The sequence below is a fragment of the Ambystoma mexicanum genome, chromosome 13, assembly GCF_040938575.1.
Source record: "Ambystoma mexicanum isolate Mex_15411 chromosome 13, UKY_AmexF1_1, whole genome shotgun sequence".
Classification (NCBI taxonomy): Eukaryota; Metazoa; Chordata; class Amphibia; order Caudata; family Ambystomatidae; genus Ambystoma; species Ambystoma mexicanum.
The window spans coordinates 162583012-162605031 of NC_090938.1; the positions used below are offsets into that span (position 1 = coordinate 162583012).

The following is a 22020-nucleotide window of genomic DNA, read 5'->3' on the forward strand; positions in this document are numbered from 1 at the left end:
ACTGTTAAGGAGCACTGTTTACCCTATAAGGGTACACCATTAAAAGCCCTCTGAAGAATGATGCCAGAGTCGACACTGCTGTGATTCTAACCTGTGACCTTCATATATGTATGCATATATTGTTTTTCATTTAGCACAGACCAAGCTGGCAACCAACAGAGAGCTGTACAATAGGATACAGAAGAGCTATGCAGTAATAAGAATAACATAAGAAGGATGGAATATTATGTTTACAGTTGGAAGATTATGAGCAAAGGGAATACAGACGTTTACAGGCAGTGATACAGTCTAGAGAGAAAAATACAGATCCTGACTGGGCCAGGGAGGTTCAAGGGTTACAATCTGTGGGATCATCTTGCAATAGATGCATCTTCAGCCATGTTCTAAATTGCAGGAGAGTGCTACAGTCTGATGGATATGCTTCTGTGACGTTTTTAATGATCTGTTGTTCCTAATTACATTCAGAGGTGCAGAGAGCTGTTACTAGCTAACTAACACAAGAAATGAATTACACTACTGTGAGAAAGCATCGTTTCCAACAGGGGGATCTTCTTTAATAGAACATCTAAATTGCAGCAAGGGACCATGCCCATTTGCACTTAAGTGCAACATTCCCCTCCTTGCAGTTTCTGTTACTTCCAAACATTTAGTGAAAATGCAAAGAGTAAAGCATAGGCGAAATAGCCTTTACTCTCTGCCTGCAGCATTTGCAATGGATTCCTATGGAATCTGCCTGCTTTGACCAGGTGGTAACGTACGGAGGGAGTTCCCTGATCCTAAAACATCTCCTTCAGAAAGCCTATTCTAGGAAGTAGTGGGTGATGTGTTTTAAGATATAAACATTGTTGGTTAGCATGGGAATTGCCGTGTGGCACCTTGTTGCATAGTTTTTTTTTTCTTTCAATAATAAGGGGGTAGCCCAAAAATCTAGGGTCCTACAGGCTAAATATACAATACAATATAGAAAATGAACCCTTAGATAGAGGATGACAATATACACATTCTTTTTTTTAATAAATAATCACAAATGATTCAATCTTTCTATTTCAGTACCAAAAAATTATTTATTAGTAATATTTCTAAAATGCACTCAAAAAAATGTGCAACAAACTTAAAACATGATATACAAATCACAATTCATTTAGATCCTAATCTTTGTGGTTACAAGAAATGTATGCATGAATGTTAGTGTGAGAAAGTGATACAAATGGAACGTAGGGGTGAATGATTTTGTCGATCTAAATGAATTGTGATTTGTATATCATGTTTTAAGTTTGTTGCACATTTTTTTGAGTGCATTTTAGAAATATTACTAATAAATAATTTTTTGGTACTGAAATAGAAAGATTGAATCATTTGTGATTATTTGTAGAAAAAAGAATGTGTATATTGTCATCCTCTATGTAAGGGTTCATTTTCTATATTGTATTACCTTGTTGCATAGTCCATGAGGATTCAAATATATCGATCCCTTGCATTGGAGAGACTTACGCGGCTAATGACATCCACCCCAAAGTCTAGTAGTAGAAAGAGGTAGTAGGTGTGTCTTTCTAGCATCTCTACAGGCGGTCTTCTGATATAGGCATCATAGTAGACATTCCTGTGTGACAGTGGTCTTCAAACTGGGGGACTGTCCAGGAGTGTCCCCATACTCTTTAAAAATATGACTGTTTTAATAGAATATATAAGCAATAGGAAATTGGATAATAGTTCAAAGAGCCTGCCTCCCCTCCCCCACCACTGTACATCCGTTGGGAACCCTATGGGGGCCAATCCCTAGGTGCGAGGCTGTGAAACAAAATGTATACTCAAGGAAGTATGAACAAAGTTTGGAGACTAATGCTGTATGATCTAATGGTGAAACCTTGGCCAGAAGAATTGGCCAAGTAAATGGCCATGAGTCCAACCTATCCCTTGATGCCCTGCTGAGATATGAGTGTGGACTTAAATCTCCAATCATCTCCTCCAGATGACACTTCATCTTCCCGCAACATCTTTTCAGTGCTTTTTCTTGCTCAGCACGTTCTGGCTAGCTCATTCCACCAGCTCTTAGTCAAGCTCCCACTTTCTTGTAATAGTTCCCCCTCCTTGTGTGATGCTCAAGTGTATTGAGAATGCCTGTTTATTGAAGGTTGTAAGGTCCATATTTTGTTGGTCATGTGGTCTGGCTGGGAGGTACCTGGCCTGAGGTTTCATTAAGTCTTGCCATCAGGGATTTCAATGAAGCCCTGGACAGGTCTGTGGCCTGCTTCTCTCCTTTATAGATTACTGGTCCTAATGAATCCGTCAATTTGGGGACCCCCTGATTTCTTAGTATGTGCGTTTAGAGTTAAGAAATCCTGGGGCAAAAAGGCAACACTATCTGGTGAAGCCAGGGGACTGGGGTTTATTTACTTTCTAGTTTTTGTGGTCTCTGTAAATCCGTTCTTCATTGTTCACTGAAACGTCATAGCAATGTGGGACGTGTGAGTATGCATCACGATATAGAATGATTCCATCAGTCTCACCAGCGAGGGAGTTAATGCATTTACTTGCTCAACTGGGTCTTTGAACTGTTGCAACATTATTGCCTTAAAGCGGGGGTTTTCTCTCCAGAGGTTTTAGAGTGCAACTACTATGATCCCTCAGATCAATAATCAGACTACTTAAATAGCAGGAGCAGAAAGCAGGCCACAGCTTTCCATCAATATCCTAAGGCTTAACATTTCGAGTATAACAAGTGATGTCATGAATTAGATTGCCTAACAGGTATGAAGATAAGCATGTACATAGGAAGCGAGAACACTTGTGGACACAAGGAGATGGAGCTGACCACTTAGATGTTCTTGTAGCATGGCGATATTTCCATTCTCTTGTTTTCCGTAGACAACACTGGCCATATGACAGCGCATCCTTTATTCTGCCTTGACTCGATTCAGATATATGCATGGTTTTCGAGGTCCAAGGGTGCCATCTCCTCAAGTGGATCGTGAAATCTAATGAAAAGGGTTTACCCCTCCCCATTGTCAAAGCCATAACTAAGCAGGTACAGTGAGTGTATAAGTGAACAAGCTTATCTTTACAATGAATCCTGCAAACCCGGTTGTCTCTTTGGCAGCAAGGGGTCCGAAAACGTGTTGCTTGTCTGTTGTTGTGAAGATTGTGAATATGAACTCCTGCTTCTCAGAAATTAGTTCCAAGTATAACTGTACACTAATTAGAGCTGCATGTTTGGAGCCAGTCTGCCAATTAGAATACTAGGATTCCTGGAACCAATTGTTTTGATTCCTAGTGATGTGCTCAATGCTACTGTCATTGTTTCCGGTGTCCCTGTCTTCCCCAATTTCTCTCCACCTTCACGGGCATCTCATGGTTTTCCTATCGGCTGCCTTTATGTTTTTCATTGATAGCTTTACTGGGTCAGAAAGGGGAATGGGACTTTTCCTTTTTGCACTTACTCAGCAGCCACTAAGTATAACTCACATGCAGGCCATCTTGGAAACATGTTTTCCTTTGCTAGACCCACATGCCAATTAAATTAGGGATGGTACACTGAAAACTTTGCATACATTCTGCGGCTTAGTGATAAAAGCAATAATGCTTGTCCTTGTTCAACCTCTCCTTCTGCTCAGGCCATTAAGTGTGTGTGTGTTACTCTTAAGTGTATGTCCTTTCAGTCTGTAACAACTGGGAACACTTCCTTTACAATTTTATTTTTATACCATAGACAGAAGTATTTTATAGGAGCTCCTTATGACAAGTTGCTTAAATTGCACGAGGGGACTGCTTACTTTTGCACTTAATTTCACCTATGCAAATGGACTGTATGACCTGATGCAAAGACTGTATTTGTTGATGACAGCCCTTATCAACTCCAGGACTTAAAGGTCTGCTGGTCCCCCAAGTTAGGCCTACTGGTGCACGCATGTGGATATTTTCTTAACCCTGCTGGTCTTCAAGTTCCAGACCTATGTCAGCCATGACTACATAGCATTGGACTCTGACGAGGCCTTGATTCAAGTTGAAATCCACACTTGGTTAGATTGACAGCAAAAAGTCTGCAAAGTCTAAACATGCTACGAAATTCATTCCTGTAAATTGAGCCTGGATTGTGTTTGAAGCCGCAATTTCCCGAGCTCGGCGGACCTGGTAATTGCCCATTTGCGGGTGCCAGAATCAAGGGTGTCCTGATCCCCATTCTGCCCCATAGGGCTGAATGGTGATGTCGGATGCACCGCCACATTCAGAGTTGTGCCGGTGCATCCGACGTGCTCTGCTTGCGGGTGCCGTTACACCACCCAGGAAAAACCTGGCAGGTGAAACGGCACCCGCCAGCAGAGCACGTAGTATGGCGGTCAGGGAACTACAGTACCAGCATGCTTACCGGTCCCGTAGTTCCCAGACCGCCATGGTTGTAATGAGGCCCATTCACTTATTTACGGCAAATATCTTCCTTAACCCGAGGACCGTTTAGCACTGTATGCCCCACATTCAATCTCACAATCCTTAAAAAAGGAGACTCAGACAGGCATTCCCAGGATGATTCTCACACAGTGCTCTCTCAGTGCGGCGGAACGTTCACAAAGACCCTCATTGGTGTGAAAGCAAAAAAAATCCAAAACACGGTTCACGATAGCGACGGGTTAAGTCAGTTTATTTCTCACACTTGCAGAGGAACAGACAAAAAAAAAAGAGTATCCTCGTCCCAAAGAAATGGCTCCCTGCATACAGATTCAGCAGAATTGTATAGGAGTTTAGGCACCAAAAATCATACATCAGTGCATGATATGTTTAGTTAGTTGAATTTGAGTACTATGATTCCTAACAGAAACTCTTATGACCTTAGGTGCTCTGTGACCTTAGGTGCTCTGTGAGCTTTGACAATCTCCTCCATGATGGCTACAAGATCCTCTCTGCGGCTAGGCCCAACCATTCCGGCTGGGGTGTAACCCTGATCTTCCCTGAGTGGATTCCTGCCTCTGTCATTCCTACGCAGGCCTACTCCACTTTTGAATGCCTCATCTGCAGGCTCTCTCTCTCCTAGCCATTCCCTTACTGGGGCAACCATCTATCAGCCACCTGGTCACATCTCCTCCTTCCTCTCTGAGTGGGCTGACCTCTCCTCTTGCCTCCTGGTCTCGACCATTCAATTCCTCCTTCTTGGAGACTTTTAACATCAACCCGGATGCTTCATATCCTTACTCTGGACTCTTTCGCGACGTCTGCAACTCTCAGTCTCAATTCTACCCCCTCTGGCCTGACTCACTCTGCAGGACACACTCTGGATGTTCTGATCTCTTCCGACCTTCCCCTTTCTATCCCTTGCACCACTCCTCTTTCCTGGAGTGATCACCTCCTCCTTTCCTCCCAGCTCACCCTCTCCACCCCTCAGGCCAAGTCACCTGCAGCACTGCTACCCACCTTCTGGGTTATCCAACCCATGAGGCGTGTGTCAATTGAGTCTTTCGCCGCCACTTTCTCACCCACCCTTCCCCCTTTGGCAGACTCACAACGTGACACAGCCCTTTTTATGCTCCACTCTGCTATATCAGATACTCTTGATGTTCTTGTCCCTGTCATGAGGATCTGCCTGACGCCCAAAGACCAAAGCTCAAAGCCAAGTGCAACTTCTGGTACGACTCAGACCTCGTCTTCCTCAAATACAAGTGAAGGGTGGCTGAGAGGAAATGGCGTGATTCCAGTACATCCTCTGACAAACTGGCCTGCCGCCTGCTCCAAAGGCAATACCGGCTCTCTGTCCGCACCAAGAAGAGAGCTCACATCCAAGCCCGCGTCTCTGTGGCATCTAACAACTCGGCCAAACTCTTTCAAATCTGCAAGGCACTGGCCAATCCTGCTGCAGTCTCTTCCTCTCCTGTCCTCTGCCAGGCCCTCTGCATGGCTCTGGCTTCTCATTACATCTCTAAAACTCAGGACTTCTTGTCCTCTCTTTCTTCCTTTCCCCCGCCTCCCTCTACTCCCTGCTCTTCCTCTAGCCTTTCTTCGGACACCACCCCTCCCTCCTTCTCTACCTTTATCCTGTTCTCCCCAGACCAGGTTTCTATACAAGTCTGATCTATGAAAGTCTCGTCAAAACAGGTTCACCCTGTTCCTCCAAAACCATCAAGGACCACATTGACACCCTGTCTTCTGCTCTGGCTTACTTCTGCAACCACTCCTTCACCACTGGAGTCTTCCCTTCCCCCATGAAGCATTCCTTGTGCACCCTCTTCTTAAGAAACCCTCTGCCGACCCGTTCTGCCCGGCTAACTTATCACCCAATCTCCATCACTCCGTTCATGGGCAAACTCCTGGAAAAGCTGGCCATCTCCCAGCTTTATCTTCACACTGAATCTGTTGGTTGTCTCCATGACCATCAGTCTGGCTTCAGAGCTGCCAGAAGCATGGAAACTACTCTCCTGAACATCCGTGAAGACCTGCTCTCCAATCCTGATTCTAACAGCTCTCCAACCTTGATTCCAACACCCCCTGTGTCCTCATCTTACTTGATCTCTCTTCTCCCTTTGACACGGTCAATGATGCCATCCTGCTCAACCATCTCCGTGATAACCTGGGTATCACTGATCAGGCCCTGGCTTGGCAGACTTCCTTCCTTTGCGATCGACCCTCCTAAGTACAACTTGGGCCCTTCCTCTCCTCTATCTCTATCTCTGCCTGTGGTGTTCCCCAGGGGTCTAACCTCTCTCCCTAGCTGTTCAACCAATACCTTGCACTTCTTGCCCACTGCATTGCCACTCTCTGTCCCAACTTTCAGTGCTATGCGGATGACACTCAGCTAATCTTTAGGCTACCTTCAGCCACCTCTTCTCCTTCTCTCATCTCTGACTGTCTGTCTGCTATCCAGGAGTGGTGTGCCTCTAAGAAGTCACACTACCAGTTGTACCTCCTCAGAGGTATTCTTCCTTTCCTCTCCTTCCCCCAGAAGCTCACTTTCTCCAGAGCTCTGGTCTCTCTAGGCTGGACTACTGCAACAGCCTCTTTCTAAATCTGCCTGCTTCTTCTCTCTGCCCCCTGCAACTCATCGAGAACAGGACTGCAAGGCTTGTCCTTGGCCTCAATCAAGCCCAGGGATCCTATCTCTCCAAGTCTGAAATCTCTGAACTAGCCTCCTAGTAGCTGCGAGGATTAAGTTCAAAACCCTCTGCATTATCCACAAGACCTTCTGGGGCCTGGGGCCTCAATACCTTCAACTCTCTCTTTCTAAATATCTTCCTTCTCAAGCTCTTTGCTCATCCGCCTTGAACTCTCTGAGTCAGTTGCTTCTCCAAGCAACAAGTTGGTGGTAGATCTTTCTTCGGATGGGGCCTCCCACTGGAACAGTCTCCCTGCCTCCCTGAAACTTGAGAACCATCTCTAGTTCCGGTAGCACTTTAAAACCTTCCTCTTTGCTTCTGCCTTCTCTCCTTTCCCCTGCTGAACTCCTGGCTGAAACTGCACTGGTTACATGACCAACCCTCTGATCTCTGGCCCAGGTCCCCTCCCCCACCAGTTGCACACCTGAACTGCCTCCCAGGCTACCCTCACACTGGGGGACTGTTTTCTGTATCCCTACAGACCCCTACCAGAACATGACACCTACTGTCTGCACATACCCTTGCACTTGCCACCAGCTAGATGCACTTTTACTTATTGCTTTTATTTATTCTATTTATTTCTTTTTACTGGTGATCCCATCTACTGCACTGTGCCCACCACATTCCCCTCACACTATTCCCCTTCCCTTGCACTTGCACAATCTCAATGACACTTGGTCTAGTACGATTGTTGACTCTTTATTCCCTCTGTTCCCTGTCCTTTGCCTTGTCGCACCGTGCTTTTGTATAGAAGCGTTATAAATGCCATATCATATCATATTATACCGGTGCTGCATGTCTTGTTTATATAGTTCTACCTTCCAAATTATATATGACACATTCTCGCTGCACAAGATGGGTCATACCAGTGTATGGTAAGCATTAATTCCCTCATAACAGACCACCCACTCATGAAATATTCCTTTCTGCGTCTCAACATCTCTAGGTCTGATGCTCCGTCAGTTCTGTTACCAGGAATAGCTTAATTCAGAACAGAGCCTCGTTTTACAGCCTCAACGACTTAGTCGCTATCATATTCGAGCTAAGCAATGATTTGAGCTCCACCGCTTTAACCGTTAATAATCATGGCGTTAATAATCATATGTGAAACAGAAAATGTTAATTCCGCACCTACAGGCTGAGCAATGTATCCTTGTGATGAAGGTATATTTAGGCAGTTTGAAATGTTTATAGCTTGAAAAAACAATGTTTCTCTTTGACTGTTTTTTGTCACAAATTATATTGCTAACTCTTTTTTCATTCCTACTTGCTGCAATGTTTGCCTTCTTGAGAGGTGTATACATGTTTGCATTGTGAGACTTCATGTAAATTTATTTGATCATGGAATGACCTCACATAAATTCTCTCTTCTTCCTTAGTCATGATCTCTCTGGATACCACTTTACTAACGTGAGACAACACTATAACGTGCTTGTTCTGGTTTGGTTATAGATCCTGGAGGGCCTACATTTTCTACATACACAGTGCGGGATCATTCACACTGATTTAAAACCTGAGAATATTCTGCTCTGCGTCGATGATGAATATTGTTGGCGGCTGACGGCGGAGGCCATTAAATGGCAGGAAAGTGTGGACTCCTACCCACCAGAATCTGCAGGTACATGTCATTTTGTTGCATATTTCCTATTTCATGTTCGACAGGAGCCAGTAAGCATGCTGTTCATGTCTTGTAAGGGGGCTTGTCAAAGGGTCCCAGATTTGGGAAGAAGTAGAACAGACTAGTTGTGGGTGCAGGCAAATGTTGCAGAGTTAGCATTAATGTTTCCAAAACAATTATTGTTTTATTAAACATTTGCAATCAACTGTGAATTTATTCTTTGGATGACTGGAAGCATATGTTAGGCTTCCTTTCTTTATTATCTTAGAGCAGCCACACTTTATCAGAGTGAAAGATTCTCCAGCACATTGATTGTAGTTGTAATATATTGTATTACACATATCTCCAGATCTATTCATGTCCCACCAGTCTGCTACACTTCCTCCTTCCAACTGCTCATTACTTAACTCTCAACCTTCCAGAGTCCACATTCTCCCTGCACATTCTGTATTCCATACCTCATCATCTGCAATGCTTGCATATAGGATGCTACACATCTCCCTTGTTTACTATTTAAACAAAGACATTTGCAACTATATTAATTCTTACACTGTATCTAACTAACAAAATCAACCAGACATATGCATGAGAAATAAATATTACACTATAAAGTAGACAAAATGATGGATTTCCTAGTTGACTTTTTTTGTTAACTAATGACAAATTCATAAACATAACAATATAATAATATAACGGTGGATCCAATTTTGGACACAGTTTTAACTAATTATTTGTTTACATACATAAAACAATTCAGATAAGAAAGTTATATGTGCGAATAACTAACTTTTTGCTTTTTACTAGGTATACTACTAATTCACATAGTCCCTTAGAAATGAATGCCTTCCACATGTCCTGATAGGTAATACCTTCTTTTGAACACCTTTTTGATCCTCTCCACACACTCTCTTTAGTTTACAATTTGCTTTGAGTAATTATTCACTATCACCCTTCCTCTGAACATTCTCTTTCTTTTTTGAAGATCCTCATTCATTTCAGCATATCTACATATCCAATTTGCATTCCAAACTTTCCCATCCGTAAGTCTACAGCACCATTCATTTTTCCAATACGCTAAATAGCTTTTGACCATCTAGAACCTCCACTACTTTTATTAATTGGCCACTTAATACATATCCAGTCTCCTTCTTTAATAGGCATTTGTTTTGCTGCCTCCCTAATGTCGAAGCTTTCTTTGTTGAAAATGTGTTTATCTTGAATCTTTTCCTTCAAAAGGTTCATGTCAAACCTTTTCTGACAAGCTCTGCCCAACCAACCTCGGCACACTCTAGTATTGGGCTTTCTCCCACGTAACATATCGAAAGGAGAAACGTCTCTGGTAACATGAGGGGTAAATCTATAGGCAACCACTGTATCCTCTGCAGCCTTTCTCAAATCATATCCTTCTGACAAAGCTACCTTAATTCTATTTTTGATAACTCTGTTAAATCTCTCCACTATCCCGTTTGTCTCTGGATGGTAGACAGAACTAGTCTTGTGCTCAATACCATTGGCTTTTAGAAAATCTTTAATCTCCTCAGCCACAAATCGCACACCATTGTCTGTTCGAATGGAAATGGGATATCCCTCTCTTCTAAAAATGTTATCAAGGAATTAAATCAAATTCTTTGCACACACATTTTTTAAAGAAGTAAGTTCTACCCAATGGGATAGCATGTCGACTAGAACTTTGCCATACCGACAAACTCCTTGACATGTGACAGAGCCTACAATATCCAATCCCACTCTCTCTCCCAAGGCACAGAAGGGATGGACATGAGAGTAATCGGCTCAACTCTAGCAATGCATCATTTAGCTGCGTTCTCATAAAACGCACACTCCCTGACCAGCCTCTCGACTTGTATATCCATTGCTGACCCACCAGTATTCTTGTCTAATTAACTGTTTGGTCTTGGTCATCCCCTGATGACCCTCTTGCACCACTTCTACATTTTTCTGACTTACTCCTGCTGGTGGAATAATTTTGTCTCCTCTTAAAATCAACCCATCCCTCATGAGGAGCTCATCTAATACATTCCTAAATGGATCAGATATGGTTCCTCTCCTGATTTCAGAACTCCTCATACCTGCCTCTAACCTTTCTTTTACAACTCTCTAGTCATGGTCAACTGACATTGCATCACACCACTCTTTTTCAGACACAGCCTCCTGACAAACATTGAAAACGTGTTCATATTTATCTCCTTTATCACCCTCATCCTCTACAACATAAGGCTGTTTGGTTTGTTTTTGAAGCATACCCACACTAACTTGCTGCTAAATGACAGTTCAATTGAACCTCGCACAGTAGTTGCAGTACATGTGTTATTGCTTAAGAGTACCTTGTTTGAACATGCAGTGCTATTTGAATTGTTTAAACATGCACATGCTACTTGATCAAAGCTGAGCTTTGTTCATTTTTGAGTGTCGCTTTAATGCTAAATGTGCTCTCTGTCCCAATGCACATTTAAAATATCAATGCCTTTAACCTGGTAGAGCCACCCATATCAAAGTCAATTACTGCTAGTGCTCTCATCTTCCTATAGTTGAGCTCAGCCTGCAGGGTTCTCTGCATCTTTTGGTCCATATTGCACAGTGCTCCTTTCTTTCATTCACACAGTTGCAGAAGATAAGTGCTGGTTACCTTTTGTTTTCTGATGAACCCTCTGTGTTCAGCAGTGAATTGGAGGTATGGCAAAATGGCTACTCGGGTGGGCGACTGTGGTATCTACTGAATTCTTTCATCCTCATTGCCATTGAAAGTTTCTCCAACACATTGATTGTAGTTGTAATATGTTTTATTACATATATCTCCAGACCTATCCATGCCCCACCGGTCTGCTACATTTCCTCCTTCCAACCGCTCATAACATTACTCTCAACCTCAACCTTCCAGATTCCACATTCTCCCTACACATTCTGTATTCCATACCTCACCATCTGCAATGCTTGCATATAAGATGCTACACAGAGTAAAATAACTACATTTCCCATGCTTCTGTGGAAATCTTTCCTTTAGAATAACACTTTGTGACCGTCTCTGTCCCTCAGCAGTCCATGGGCTGCAATCAGTATCACATGCAATCCCAAATCATCATTTGGTGACACTTTAAAAATAGGATTTATTTACAATACTGCATGTTTGTATCCTTACCCCCATACACCTAGCATGACAATGTATGTCTCACTGAATTTGTGTTTTAGTGTACAACCTAATCTTTTTTGTCTCATTTTCTATTTCAGTCAGTACCGTCCTTTTTTACCAAAAGGTAAGTGTAGAAAATAAAACAAAAAGATAGACTGAGCCCATACTTAGTACCTAATTATGAATTTGGTGGTCGGTCCCTGTAAATGATAAAGGGTCTTCTCGTCATTATGATGAGAATGTGAACATGTGTTACTTTAAATACCACTTTCCTTTAAAATGATATTTTAATTATAAATTGAGATCACATGGGATGTTTCCCACCTTGACTATGTTTCATCTGCTCCCCTCCATGACACCCTCTCTGGTGCCCCCCTTGACTCAACTGTGTCTGTCGGAAATACACCAAAATGTGGCCTCTGAATTCCAACTCCCGAAATTCTGACTTCTTTTTTTACCCCCCCTTAAGCAACATACATATATGGGTGGAATGTAATATAATAGTATTATAGGGAGCTGCAGGGGGTCTCTGTAAAGGGGGTTGGAAAAAAGTCAGCATTTCCGGATGTTAGACTTCTGTGGGTCGTACTAATCACATAGATCTGTGTCTGTCCCTCTCCCCATCTTTCAATGATGGGCCCTTCATCTTCTTGTTCCCTCTTCGCACATCCCTATTTGTCCCCACATCCCAAACCTTTTAATGAGCTATTCTCTGCACAGAACATTCTTTGGTGCCCCCCTGACACGGCAATTTCTTCACCAGTCCCCATTCCTCCTCTTTATCCCTCTGGCCACACCTAAACTGCTAGGATCAGCCCAATTCGGTAGGTCATATCCCTTATCGAAAAGCAACCCCAGACATGCCTCAGCCCCATTGGTCATTGAAAATGAGGTATAGCTTGGGTCTCTCAGGATGCCAAACTGTGGTCCCTTGTCATACCTATCTGAAGGGTTGCCTAGATCAATGCCAGAAAATATGATTAGTTCAAAAACTTTCAGACATCACTCTTGAATTTTGTCAACATTTTCTGAGTTAGCAGGCAGTAATGTTATTTCCCGGAATCGGAGAGCATGGCAGTATAGTGCTTGATGAGATAGCCATGGGTAATCTAGTGATGTATGAAGACAATACATCTATCATCCAAACTGCCGGGAAACAATCGTAAGTGGCTTAAAGTTTGCCTCTGATGCCTTCGATCAGGGATTTATCCCGGTCTACGTAAGCCAAAGTTAATTTTTGTCTTTCATAAATGAACTGGCTAATCTATAGATTGGTACTTGCCGCACCTACTTAGAAACACCTCGTGCCTATTTAGACCCAATGGATATGGCTTTTGAAGCCAACAACCTAGTGGTAAACAAACATTTGTAAGTCCTTTTTTAACTTTTGAACATCTTAATTATTGCCCTACTAAGTTAACATATTTTCTTCTGCTCAAATGCAACCAGCAAAAATGTCATGAGTGTCCCTGGTGCAGATGCTGACGATGCAAATAACAAAAGAAAATACAAGTCTACGTTGGGAAAACTATTTTGGCCTCATTACGAGATTGCAGGTCCGGAAACAACGGTACTGGTAAGCTTGCTGGTACCATTGTTTCCAGACCGGCAAACTACAAGTTCTGCGAGCGGATGTCTTTCCGCCCACCAGGTATGACTTGGCGGGCAGAACGGCACCCGCTCGCAGATCTTGACGGATGCACCGGCACTGTTGCACACAGTGTCGGTGCATCCATCCTCCCCATTCCCATGGGAATGAGGATTTTCTTTTTACGGCACCCTGCCGGAGGGACCGCTGGGCCGTAATGCCCCATAAGTCCCATTGTGGGGTGCCCGAAAGAAAATGACTCCGGCAGCAACCATGCCGTTTTTACCGGCAGGGCTACCGCCCGACTCATAATGAGGCCCATTGTTTCAAAATCAGAGCCATTAAAAAGCACACGAATTACTGATTCAATTGAACTTATGCAAGAGGTATCAGCTTCTGGCCCCTGTCCGATAGCCTGTTATTGACTTGATGTCCCAACTATTCAGAAATCGTCATAGTACTCCATTGAGGATCAGACGTTTCTCCTGCAACATTTGCTGTTGAACTCCTTCTCCTTCGATCTAGCCTCCATCACATCCTCCTTTTATCTACAGCACCTCCCTGTAGGATCTATTTATAGCCCTCCTCCTTGGGTTTTATTTCTCCCCTTGCCTCCTTGCCCCCCTCCACCGCAGGTCTTATCTCCATCCCCTCCACTTCTTCCCAACTCCTCCACTGCACTCTGTGTTCTGCCTCCTCTCATCCTCTCAACTGTCCTACCACCACCCACCTCTAAAAGCTTGTTTTCACCAAACTTCCAACCTGACCCAGGGATGTGCTTGACATACCCGAGCCTCTGATCTCAGCTCCAAGACGCATCTTCATCTGCTCTCTACTGATCATAAACTTCTCTATGGGACTCCACTGGAAATTCTGTTGAAGGCAGAATAAGGAAGGGCAAGGTTGTTCCGAACTTTTGAATTATTCTGGGTGTTTGTCAGCATGTTAAACCAACTTTTCAAAGTTCATCTGGCATTGCTGGTAAGATAGCTTGGCGGGTTGATTGCTCGCTGCTGCAATCTGAGTGTGATCTGAAAGTTATCCTTTCATCCTTTGAAAAATAAGTACCAACTTCAGTTGGGTGATAATTGTATGTAAATACATATCCAGTACAGTGCTTTCGGGCGCCATATAAATAACATCATTACCACTATCATTCCTCTGAAGGGTGTTAAAAAGACAAGAAGCATGAATAAAGCATTAATGATGAATGATGAAGACAGGATGGAGCGTATCCTGGCTATAAAAGAAATGCTTAATAAGCGAAGATGGCGTGAGCGACCAAGCACTTCAGGGTGCAGCAAATACGGACTCCGCAATGTCCACAATGAGCCTGAAGAAGGTAGGGAGAAAAGGATGTGGATGTAGCACTGGAATACTGATGGCTATTATTCTATTGACATGTCAAGAGTCAAGCAAACTAGTGCTATTTGACTCATTCACCTGCATTGCATGTGATACACACACACACACACACACCACATTAAGACATTAAGAAGGGACAGCAGTGACCTATGAGGTAGAGGTAAAAATAGGCAGAGACTGGCAAAATTCTGCCAGGACTTCATCTCAGAACCATTAATCCAGTGGATGGTCCTTTCGGCAGTATCTTGGAAGTAATGGTGGAATTACCATTACTGCCAAACTCATAGTGACTCAGAACACAGGTGTTCAATGGGCAAAATGGAAATTCACTTGTGTAATTGATGTGTTTCACTTGTAATGCAGTGCATCTAAAATGAGAAGATGGGAACTTTGATGGGAAGATGGTCCAAGGTATTGACTCGTTTTCCTTTGGATGAACATTCTACATCTAACAATATAATAAAAGGCCAGATATGTTTGTCTGATGTAGTAGCATCACCTGTTGTCATCGTGAGAGGAGTCTGTTGCCTTCGGAAAGGATACAGAATGGTCCAATTTGCATAGATTCACCTGTTGTCACCACTAGAGGTAGCTGTTGTCCTAGGATATATAGTGGTCCTACTGTGTCAATGAAAACTTGCACTTTGGCTCATGTACATGGGCCTGTACACTGGTATATATATATATATATATATATATATATATATATATATATATATATATATATATATATATATATATATATATATATATTTCTGGACCATGTTTGACAATGAAGAAGAGCCTGATCCCCTTAATTCGATGACAAAGCTCTTCATCTAAAGTTTCTAAAGCACTAGAGATGGAACACTGGGCCCTGGCACTAGAGCATCTAGTTGCTCCTCATTTATGCACATAATTATCAATATCATCCAGATGTTTCTCTGCTCACTGAAATGGCAGATGGCAGCTGCATTGCTGCCTGATTGAAACAGTGTTGCAATGCTAAGGGAATGGCATGGTGTCAGCTACCACAGGATGCCAGCTTATCCCTGGAGAAATTCTTCTAAGTCAACCTATGTGTGTTTTCCCTCCCCAGGACCACCAAACCAGGACAACTACATTGTAAACCTCCTAGAGCCCAGAAACGCATGGAGAATAAAAGTAAAAATCGCAGACCTTGGCAATTCTTGCATGGTGGTAAGTACCTAAATAAAACCGTGAGGTTCTGGGTAACTAATACCTCTCTTCTACGTCCCCCATTGCATGGGAAGTCATACCTATTTCACATGTGATTAGTCAGACAATATCTCAGACATATGCATGGCAAAGTCAAAATGCATGCATTTCTTTCCCTGTGCATGAGAGAGAAATGGGGTGGGAGGAAACTATCTCCTGCCAGAATTAGAGGAGAAGGCAGAAGCAGAGCATGAGACACTTGAGTAGAGAGAGCAAAAACCTTGAGACAGCTGGGAAGGCAGGAAAGGAGCCAGTGGGGACAGTGTGTGACAGAGCAAAGTGAGGATGTTGTACAATACTTTACAGAGGGGAGCAGTGGAGTAGTCCTTGGAAAGAAGAAGAATGTGTGCTCCTTGATACCTGCACCAAGTGTGTAGTCCTAAACTAGTGCAGATCGGCCATATCAAGGGCCAAAGTAAGCCTCGAGTCAAGTACGTAGGGAAGGGGTGACCACAAGTATGACCTACGCCGAGTGGAAATCCGAATGGTAAACTGTGAATTAGGCTGGGCTGCAACTCTGCATGCTGTATCCGTTGCCCACCTCCATCGTGCTACCCAAGAGGGCTGAATTGTGGTGCCTGGTAACTGAGTGTTCTATACGACCAATAGGAGAGCCTGGCAACCACTGTGCCAGCCAAGAAAGTTGAATTAAAGAAAGAGGTGTTTGAGACATTATCAAATCCCAGAGACTGTGAGTGGTTGTTTGCACCACCTTGGAGGTGGCTTTGAAGTAAGCTGGTGAGGTAAGGGCATCCATGGTTAACATGGAAAATAAGGAACTAGTTTGGTGCTAGAGTAGTCGGATTGTTATACTGTTTTTAACCGCCTCAGAGTTGATACTGTTACCCCTGATCCCTTTGGCAACAATAATACATTAAAGAAAATAGGGCTCATTATGACTCACCCCTGATCCCTTTGGCAACAATAATAAATTAAAGAAAATAGGGCTCATTATGACTCTGGCGGTAGCCGTGCCGGAAAATACCAGCACGGCTGCTGTCAGAGCCATGAATTTTCCAGTGCCAGAGAACGGGCAATTACCAGGGAATTATAGCCCCTCCGGACCCGCTAATTGCCCATTACCGGGCGCCGGAAAATATTACTCCCTATTCCCATTTGAGTCCCATTGGACTCAATGGGAATGGGGAGATCGGATGCACCGGCACCATTCGTGAATGGTGCCGGTGCATCCCACATGGTCTGCGAGCGGGTGCTGTTCCGCCAGGCCGAAAGGCACCCGCTCGCAGACCTCGTAGTTTGCCGGTCTGGAAACAATGGTACCGGCAAGCTTACCAGTAGCGTTGCTTCCAGACCGGCAAACTTGTAATGATGCCCAATGTGTTTATAGGGGATTGTTGATCATACTACTTTGATGGGACTGCCTCTTCTGTTTCACTCTGTGTTTTCAAACAAGCATGGTTACAGTGATTGTTTTTTTTTGTGTCCATTTTATTAATGCTGTCAATATATATCCTGTTGTTTTTTCATCAGGTTACTCAATATAATGACCTGTGTTTCCAAGTGCTAAAAGTAAAGGGCCTCAGGCTAAATAGAGATAAGGGTGACTATGATGACAGCCTAGAAGAATGCTAATAACTTCCTGAACTATTTTCCCAATGTAGCTAAGCATGTAAGGAACCACCTATGGGTGGTACACACCACCCAGATGTAGCAAGGGTTTGTCCTTTGTAGATTACTCATGTTTCAAGTTGAGGAAAGAGTTTTCCAACATGGCCCCTTCTTCTACTTGGATGGGATGCCGATTTAATTGTATCCATATATTTTGAGTGCTGCCCTCACTATATCTATCTCCTATGAATATACAACTCTTGCTCATTATGAAATGATGTATTTTGTTCAGAGAAAATTAAGTTATAAACCCTGAGGACTAAGCCATGATAGTGTGTGATTATGTTTTGAAGCACTTCACTTTCTGGGACAGTTCTTTTTTTTTATAAACCACTATTTGCCACCCAGACAGGGTACGGGACTAAAATCCCCTCTACGTCTTTCCTAGAAACATCAATACTCGGATCTCATTCAGACAATGCCTTACCGCTCCTTTGAGGTGATCATCCGAGCTGCATATCATACATCTGCGGACATTTGGAGCGCTGCTTGCCTTGTGAGTAAACCTTTCCTTGATGCCATTCTACATGTAGATTGGGGATTCTTGCTGTATAGAGTTTGTCTAGTGTAATAGATTTTAAGTGCTAACATGTCTACAATACAATTGTAAGTGCCCATAAACAAAAGGTTTTTGTAATGTACTGCATCCTCCCATGGATTCCTCCTCCTAGATGTTGATTCCCACGATCAGCTGTCTTATGAAAATGTTCCCCAGCTGGGTGCAGAGTGGGACTTTCCGCACTTCAGCGCTATCAAACCCATGGCCTTGCAAGTGACACCAACAGTGATTTATATGTAGCACACCATGCCCCCTGATCTTGGTTCTTTTTTTATTCACCCAGTGAATTGTTTCAGAACATTTCTTGTTTTTGCCTCAGAGAAACAAAAACATTGGGTATCATTAAGGGTCCAGCAGTAACTGTGCCGGTAAAACCGACTGGAAGCCGCCGGACCCGTAATGAATTACCGGCACCTGACTTCCCAGTAACACCAGGGTATTACAACACTGGTGGCTGAGAAATCGGGTGCCAGTAATTCTGTTAGTCCCCATTCCATTTGAGTCCGATAGGACTCAATGGGAATGGGGACCACGGAAGCACGAGCACCGTTAATAACGATGCCGGTGCTTCTGTGAAACTGCGGGCAGGTGCCGTTCTGCCCGCAAGGTCTGACCCTGGTGGGCGGGATGGCACCCACCCGCAGAGTCGTAGTGTGCTGGTCCGGAAATAACGGTGCGGGTAGACTTACTGCCACTGTGGTTTCCAGACCGGCACACTCATAATGAGGCTCATTGGGCCTCATTAGGACTCCGACTAATTACCACCCCATTCCGAGGTTGGTGGGGCGGTAATTCCCCATGCCACCGTGGCCCTTCCCATTCCCATTTTTGCCCCATAGGCCAGCCGTAAAGCTCTTCCCTGCATCAGAGAGTGGCAGGCATTTTTACTCTTGCAACTTTCAAGCACCAAAGAAAGACTGGTGAATTTGACCCATTTTGGATTTGAGACACCTGAACAAGATTCTCAGGCAGGACAGGCATGGCCAACCTCACCCAGATTCCTTTAGGATATATAGCTTCGGGACAGGTTGCTGTCTGTGGATCTCCCGGATGCTTTTTTGGAAATTGTAGAGGTTTGTGATGGAGATACCTCATCATCAGTTTTGAATAATCCCCTTTGGCCCAAATTTGTCTCCAATGATTTTCACCAAGTTGATGATAGTGGTGACAGCACATTTCAGGAAGCAGAGAGTGCATGTTTTCCCTACCTGGGTGATTGATTCATTTAAACAACGCACTTCATGACTTGCCTCAACCCATGTTTGGAATTCCTTCCACCTCCTGCACCCTTTAGGCTTCTTCATTTTAAAGAAGTCACAGGTGACATCATCCAGCATCTTGGGATACACTTTATCAAGTTCGTCCGGGGCTTACTTGGAAAAAGATTTTCCACCATGGATATGGTCAGAAAGGGTCAGAACTATCTAACAAATGGTCAGCATGTTTCAGACAATCCCTCACTTAACAGAATCAGTGTTTACATGCCTCCTGGGCCTCATGGAATCCTTCCAATCCCAGTTCAAGAGGATTGGTTTAGAATGTGGTTGCACTGTCAATGGTCCCCATTTTCAGGTAGCACGACAGTTCTGCTGCTGAAGGTCTCAATAGGATTATCGCAGGATCTCCTGTGGTGGGTCCACTGGGATAACTTGCTGATGGGAGAGCCTTTATGGCAGTCTTGTCTCAGATGACAGTGATAATAGATGTATCCTTGACAGGCTTGGTGGGGGATCATCTTCAGGATCTGATGGTGATGAGACCTTTATTTATAGCAGAGTCAAGGCTCTGCGTCAACCTTTTGAAGTTGAGGAGATCAGGTATGCCCTAGTTCACTTCCTTCCCTTGATTCAAGGAACGTGCATCCTGGTGGGCACCACAATGGCCACACACTACCTTACCAAATGAGGAGGATTGGGGTCACTCCTTCTGGGCAGGGAGGATTATCTGCATTTAGTTCTGGGTCTTGTAGAACAAGCTCTCTTTGTTGGCAACCCATCTTTTTGGGGCAGAGTGTGTGGTGGAGGATGTCATGGGGAGGCATGGCTCAGTATTTGACAAGTGGGAGCTGTGCCAGGAGGTATTACAGGTCAAGTAGTCCTCTTCACCTCTAGTGCAAATGCACATTTTCTGTTCCAGGATCATTTCATTCAAGAGGGCCACTGGGGATGCATTGATTCTTATTTGGAATTTCAGTCTCCTTAGGGCTTCCCATGAATTCTTATCATTCCCTGGGTTCCTACATGGTTGTGAAAGTACAGGAGCACCATGATTCTGATTGCCCCAGATTGAGGTTGATGGAACTTCTGGAACTTCTCAACACAACCAGCTTCTGCCCTTGGCAGCTTCTAATGAGGGTAGATCACCTTGTGTTTAGGATGTTGAGTTCTTCACCCACACCTCAGCAGCCTAGTCTCCATGACTGGCTGCTAGGTGGTTGGGAGCAAGGGGTTGGACCTGTCAGATGACATCTTCGATGTACTCCTCTCTGCCAGAGACACATGACCAAGTACTTGATGCAGGTGACTGACATCCTCTTCTTGGCATCTGGTAAGGGATTGGACACCTATTTGCTGTTCTACTGATTCTGTTCTAGAGTACCTGCTTTCCTCAGCCCAGTAGGAGCTGCATATTGGCAAAATAAAGTGATTTTTGGAGCCATCTCAGTATTTAGATCGATGCCTGTCCAGGCTCCTATTTTGCCATTCCAACTGTTACACAGATCTTGTAAGATTTAACGAACATGTTTTATCTGCCTCAATTTATTGTTTCAGAGCAAGAATTGAGTCTACTGTTCAAATTCTTATCACAGTACCCTTCGAGCCCTTGAACTCATGTTCACTGTGCCCCTTTTCACTGAAGGTGGTCTTTCCAGAAATGATCGCCTAGGTCAGGATAGTTAGTGAACTTCGGATTTTGTTGTTGAAGTACCAATACTTGGTCTTCTATGAAGATAACATTTTCTTATGAGTTACACTCTTGTCTTTTTCCCATATGTAGCTTTTGAATTACACTTCTCTCACATGATTCACCTCCCAGTTTTCTTTCCTGCTCACTCTATCAAGGTGGAGGAGAAAATGTAATTGTTTGGGCCCTGAGACAGCCCTGCATTGCTGTTTTCTTGAACAAGTTAGTTAAGAAAAGATGACCAGAATTTTGCATCCTTTACTGGTGCTCAAACACTGTACAGATGGATTGTGTTATGGTTTCCTGAATGCTCCAAGTTGGCTAAAGAAGTGGTGTCCGAAGCTCTCAAGGCTCATTCCATGATACGTATAGTTGCTACATCTGCATTTCAGATATCTGTAAGGCAGCAAGAGGGGCTTCCTTGCACACTTTTTCCAATCATTACTGATTAGATTATTTGTTGGCCAAGATGCCCATTTTGGAAGAGCTGCGTTAGAAAACCACCCAGTTTTGTTGAGAAGCCTCATGCTCCTGTCTCCTTTTTTTAAAACTGTTTCTAATAATTTGTCGATGGATGCAATCCAAACGAATAACACATTCTCACCTTCAGCAATGTTATTTTTGATGAGATTTTCCTTCCACAGATTCCACTTCCTTCCCCTGTTGGGAGGCATCAATCTAGCCTATATTTCCTCATTTTCAGAGCCCTGTGGCCAAAGGGGCAGGACTGAGGTCACAGGGCACAGTGCGCTTCCCATATACAAAGGGTGACTTCAGTTTAGGAGTCAATGACACCCGACAGTAGTTGAACTGTGCACCCTTCCTGGGGAACACATTTTTTGACACAGAAAGCTGATGCTACGACCAAACATCTAAGATGAGGAATCTGTGAAAGGAGAATCATAGAGGAAAATACCAAAT

The 22020-nt window shown here is 43.7% G+C and overlaps 1 protein-coding gene across 1 annotated transcript in view; it reads left to right on the top strand.

Moving 5' to 3' along the window:
• LOC138520278 (uncharacterized) overlaps window positions 1-22020 on the top strand; it is an 88092-nt gene that overhangs the window by 56284 nt on the left and 9788 nt on the right. The window contains exons 6-11 of the mRNA XM_069632730.1: window positions 2919-3025; window positions 8526-8691; window positions 11935-11960; window positions 14592-14766; window positions 15868-15968; window positions 18025-18132. Of these exons, the coding sequence (XP_069488831.1) occupies window positions 2919-3025; window positions 8526-8691; window positions 11935-11960; window positions 14592-14766; window positions 15868-15968; window positions 18025-18132 (683 nt within the window). The remainder of the gene's footprint in view (window positions 1-2918; window positions 3026-8525; window positions 8692-11934; window positions 11961-14591; window positions 14767-15867; window positions 15969-18024; window positions 18133-22020) is intronic.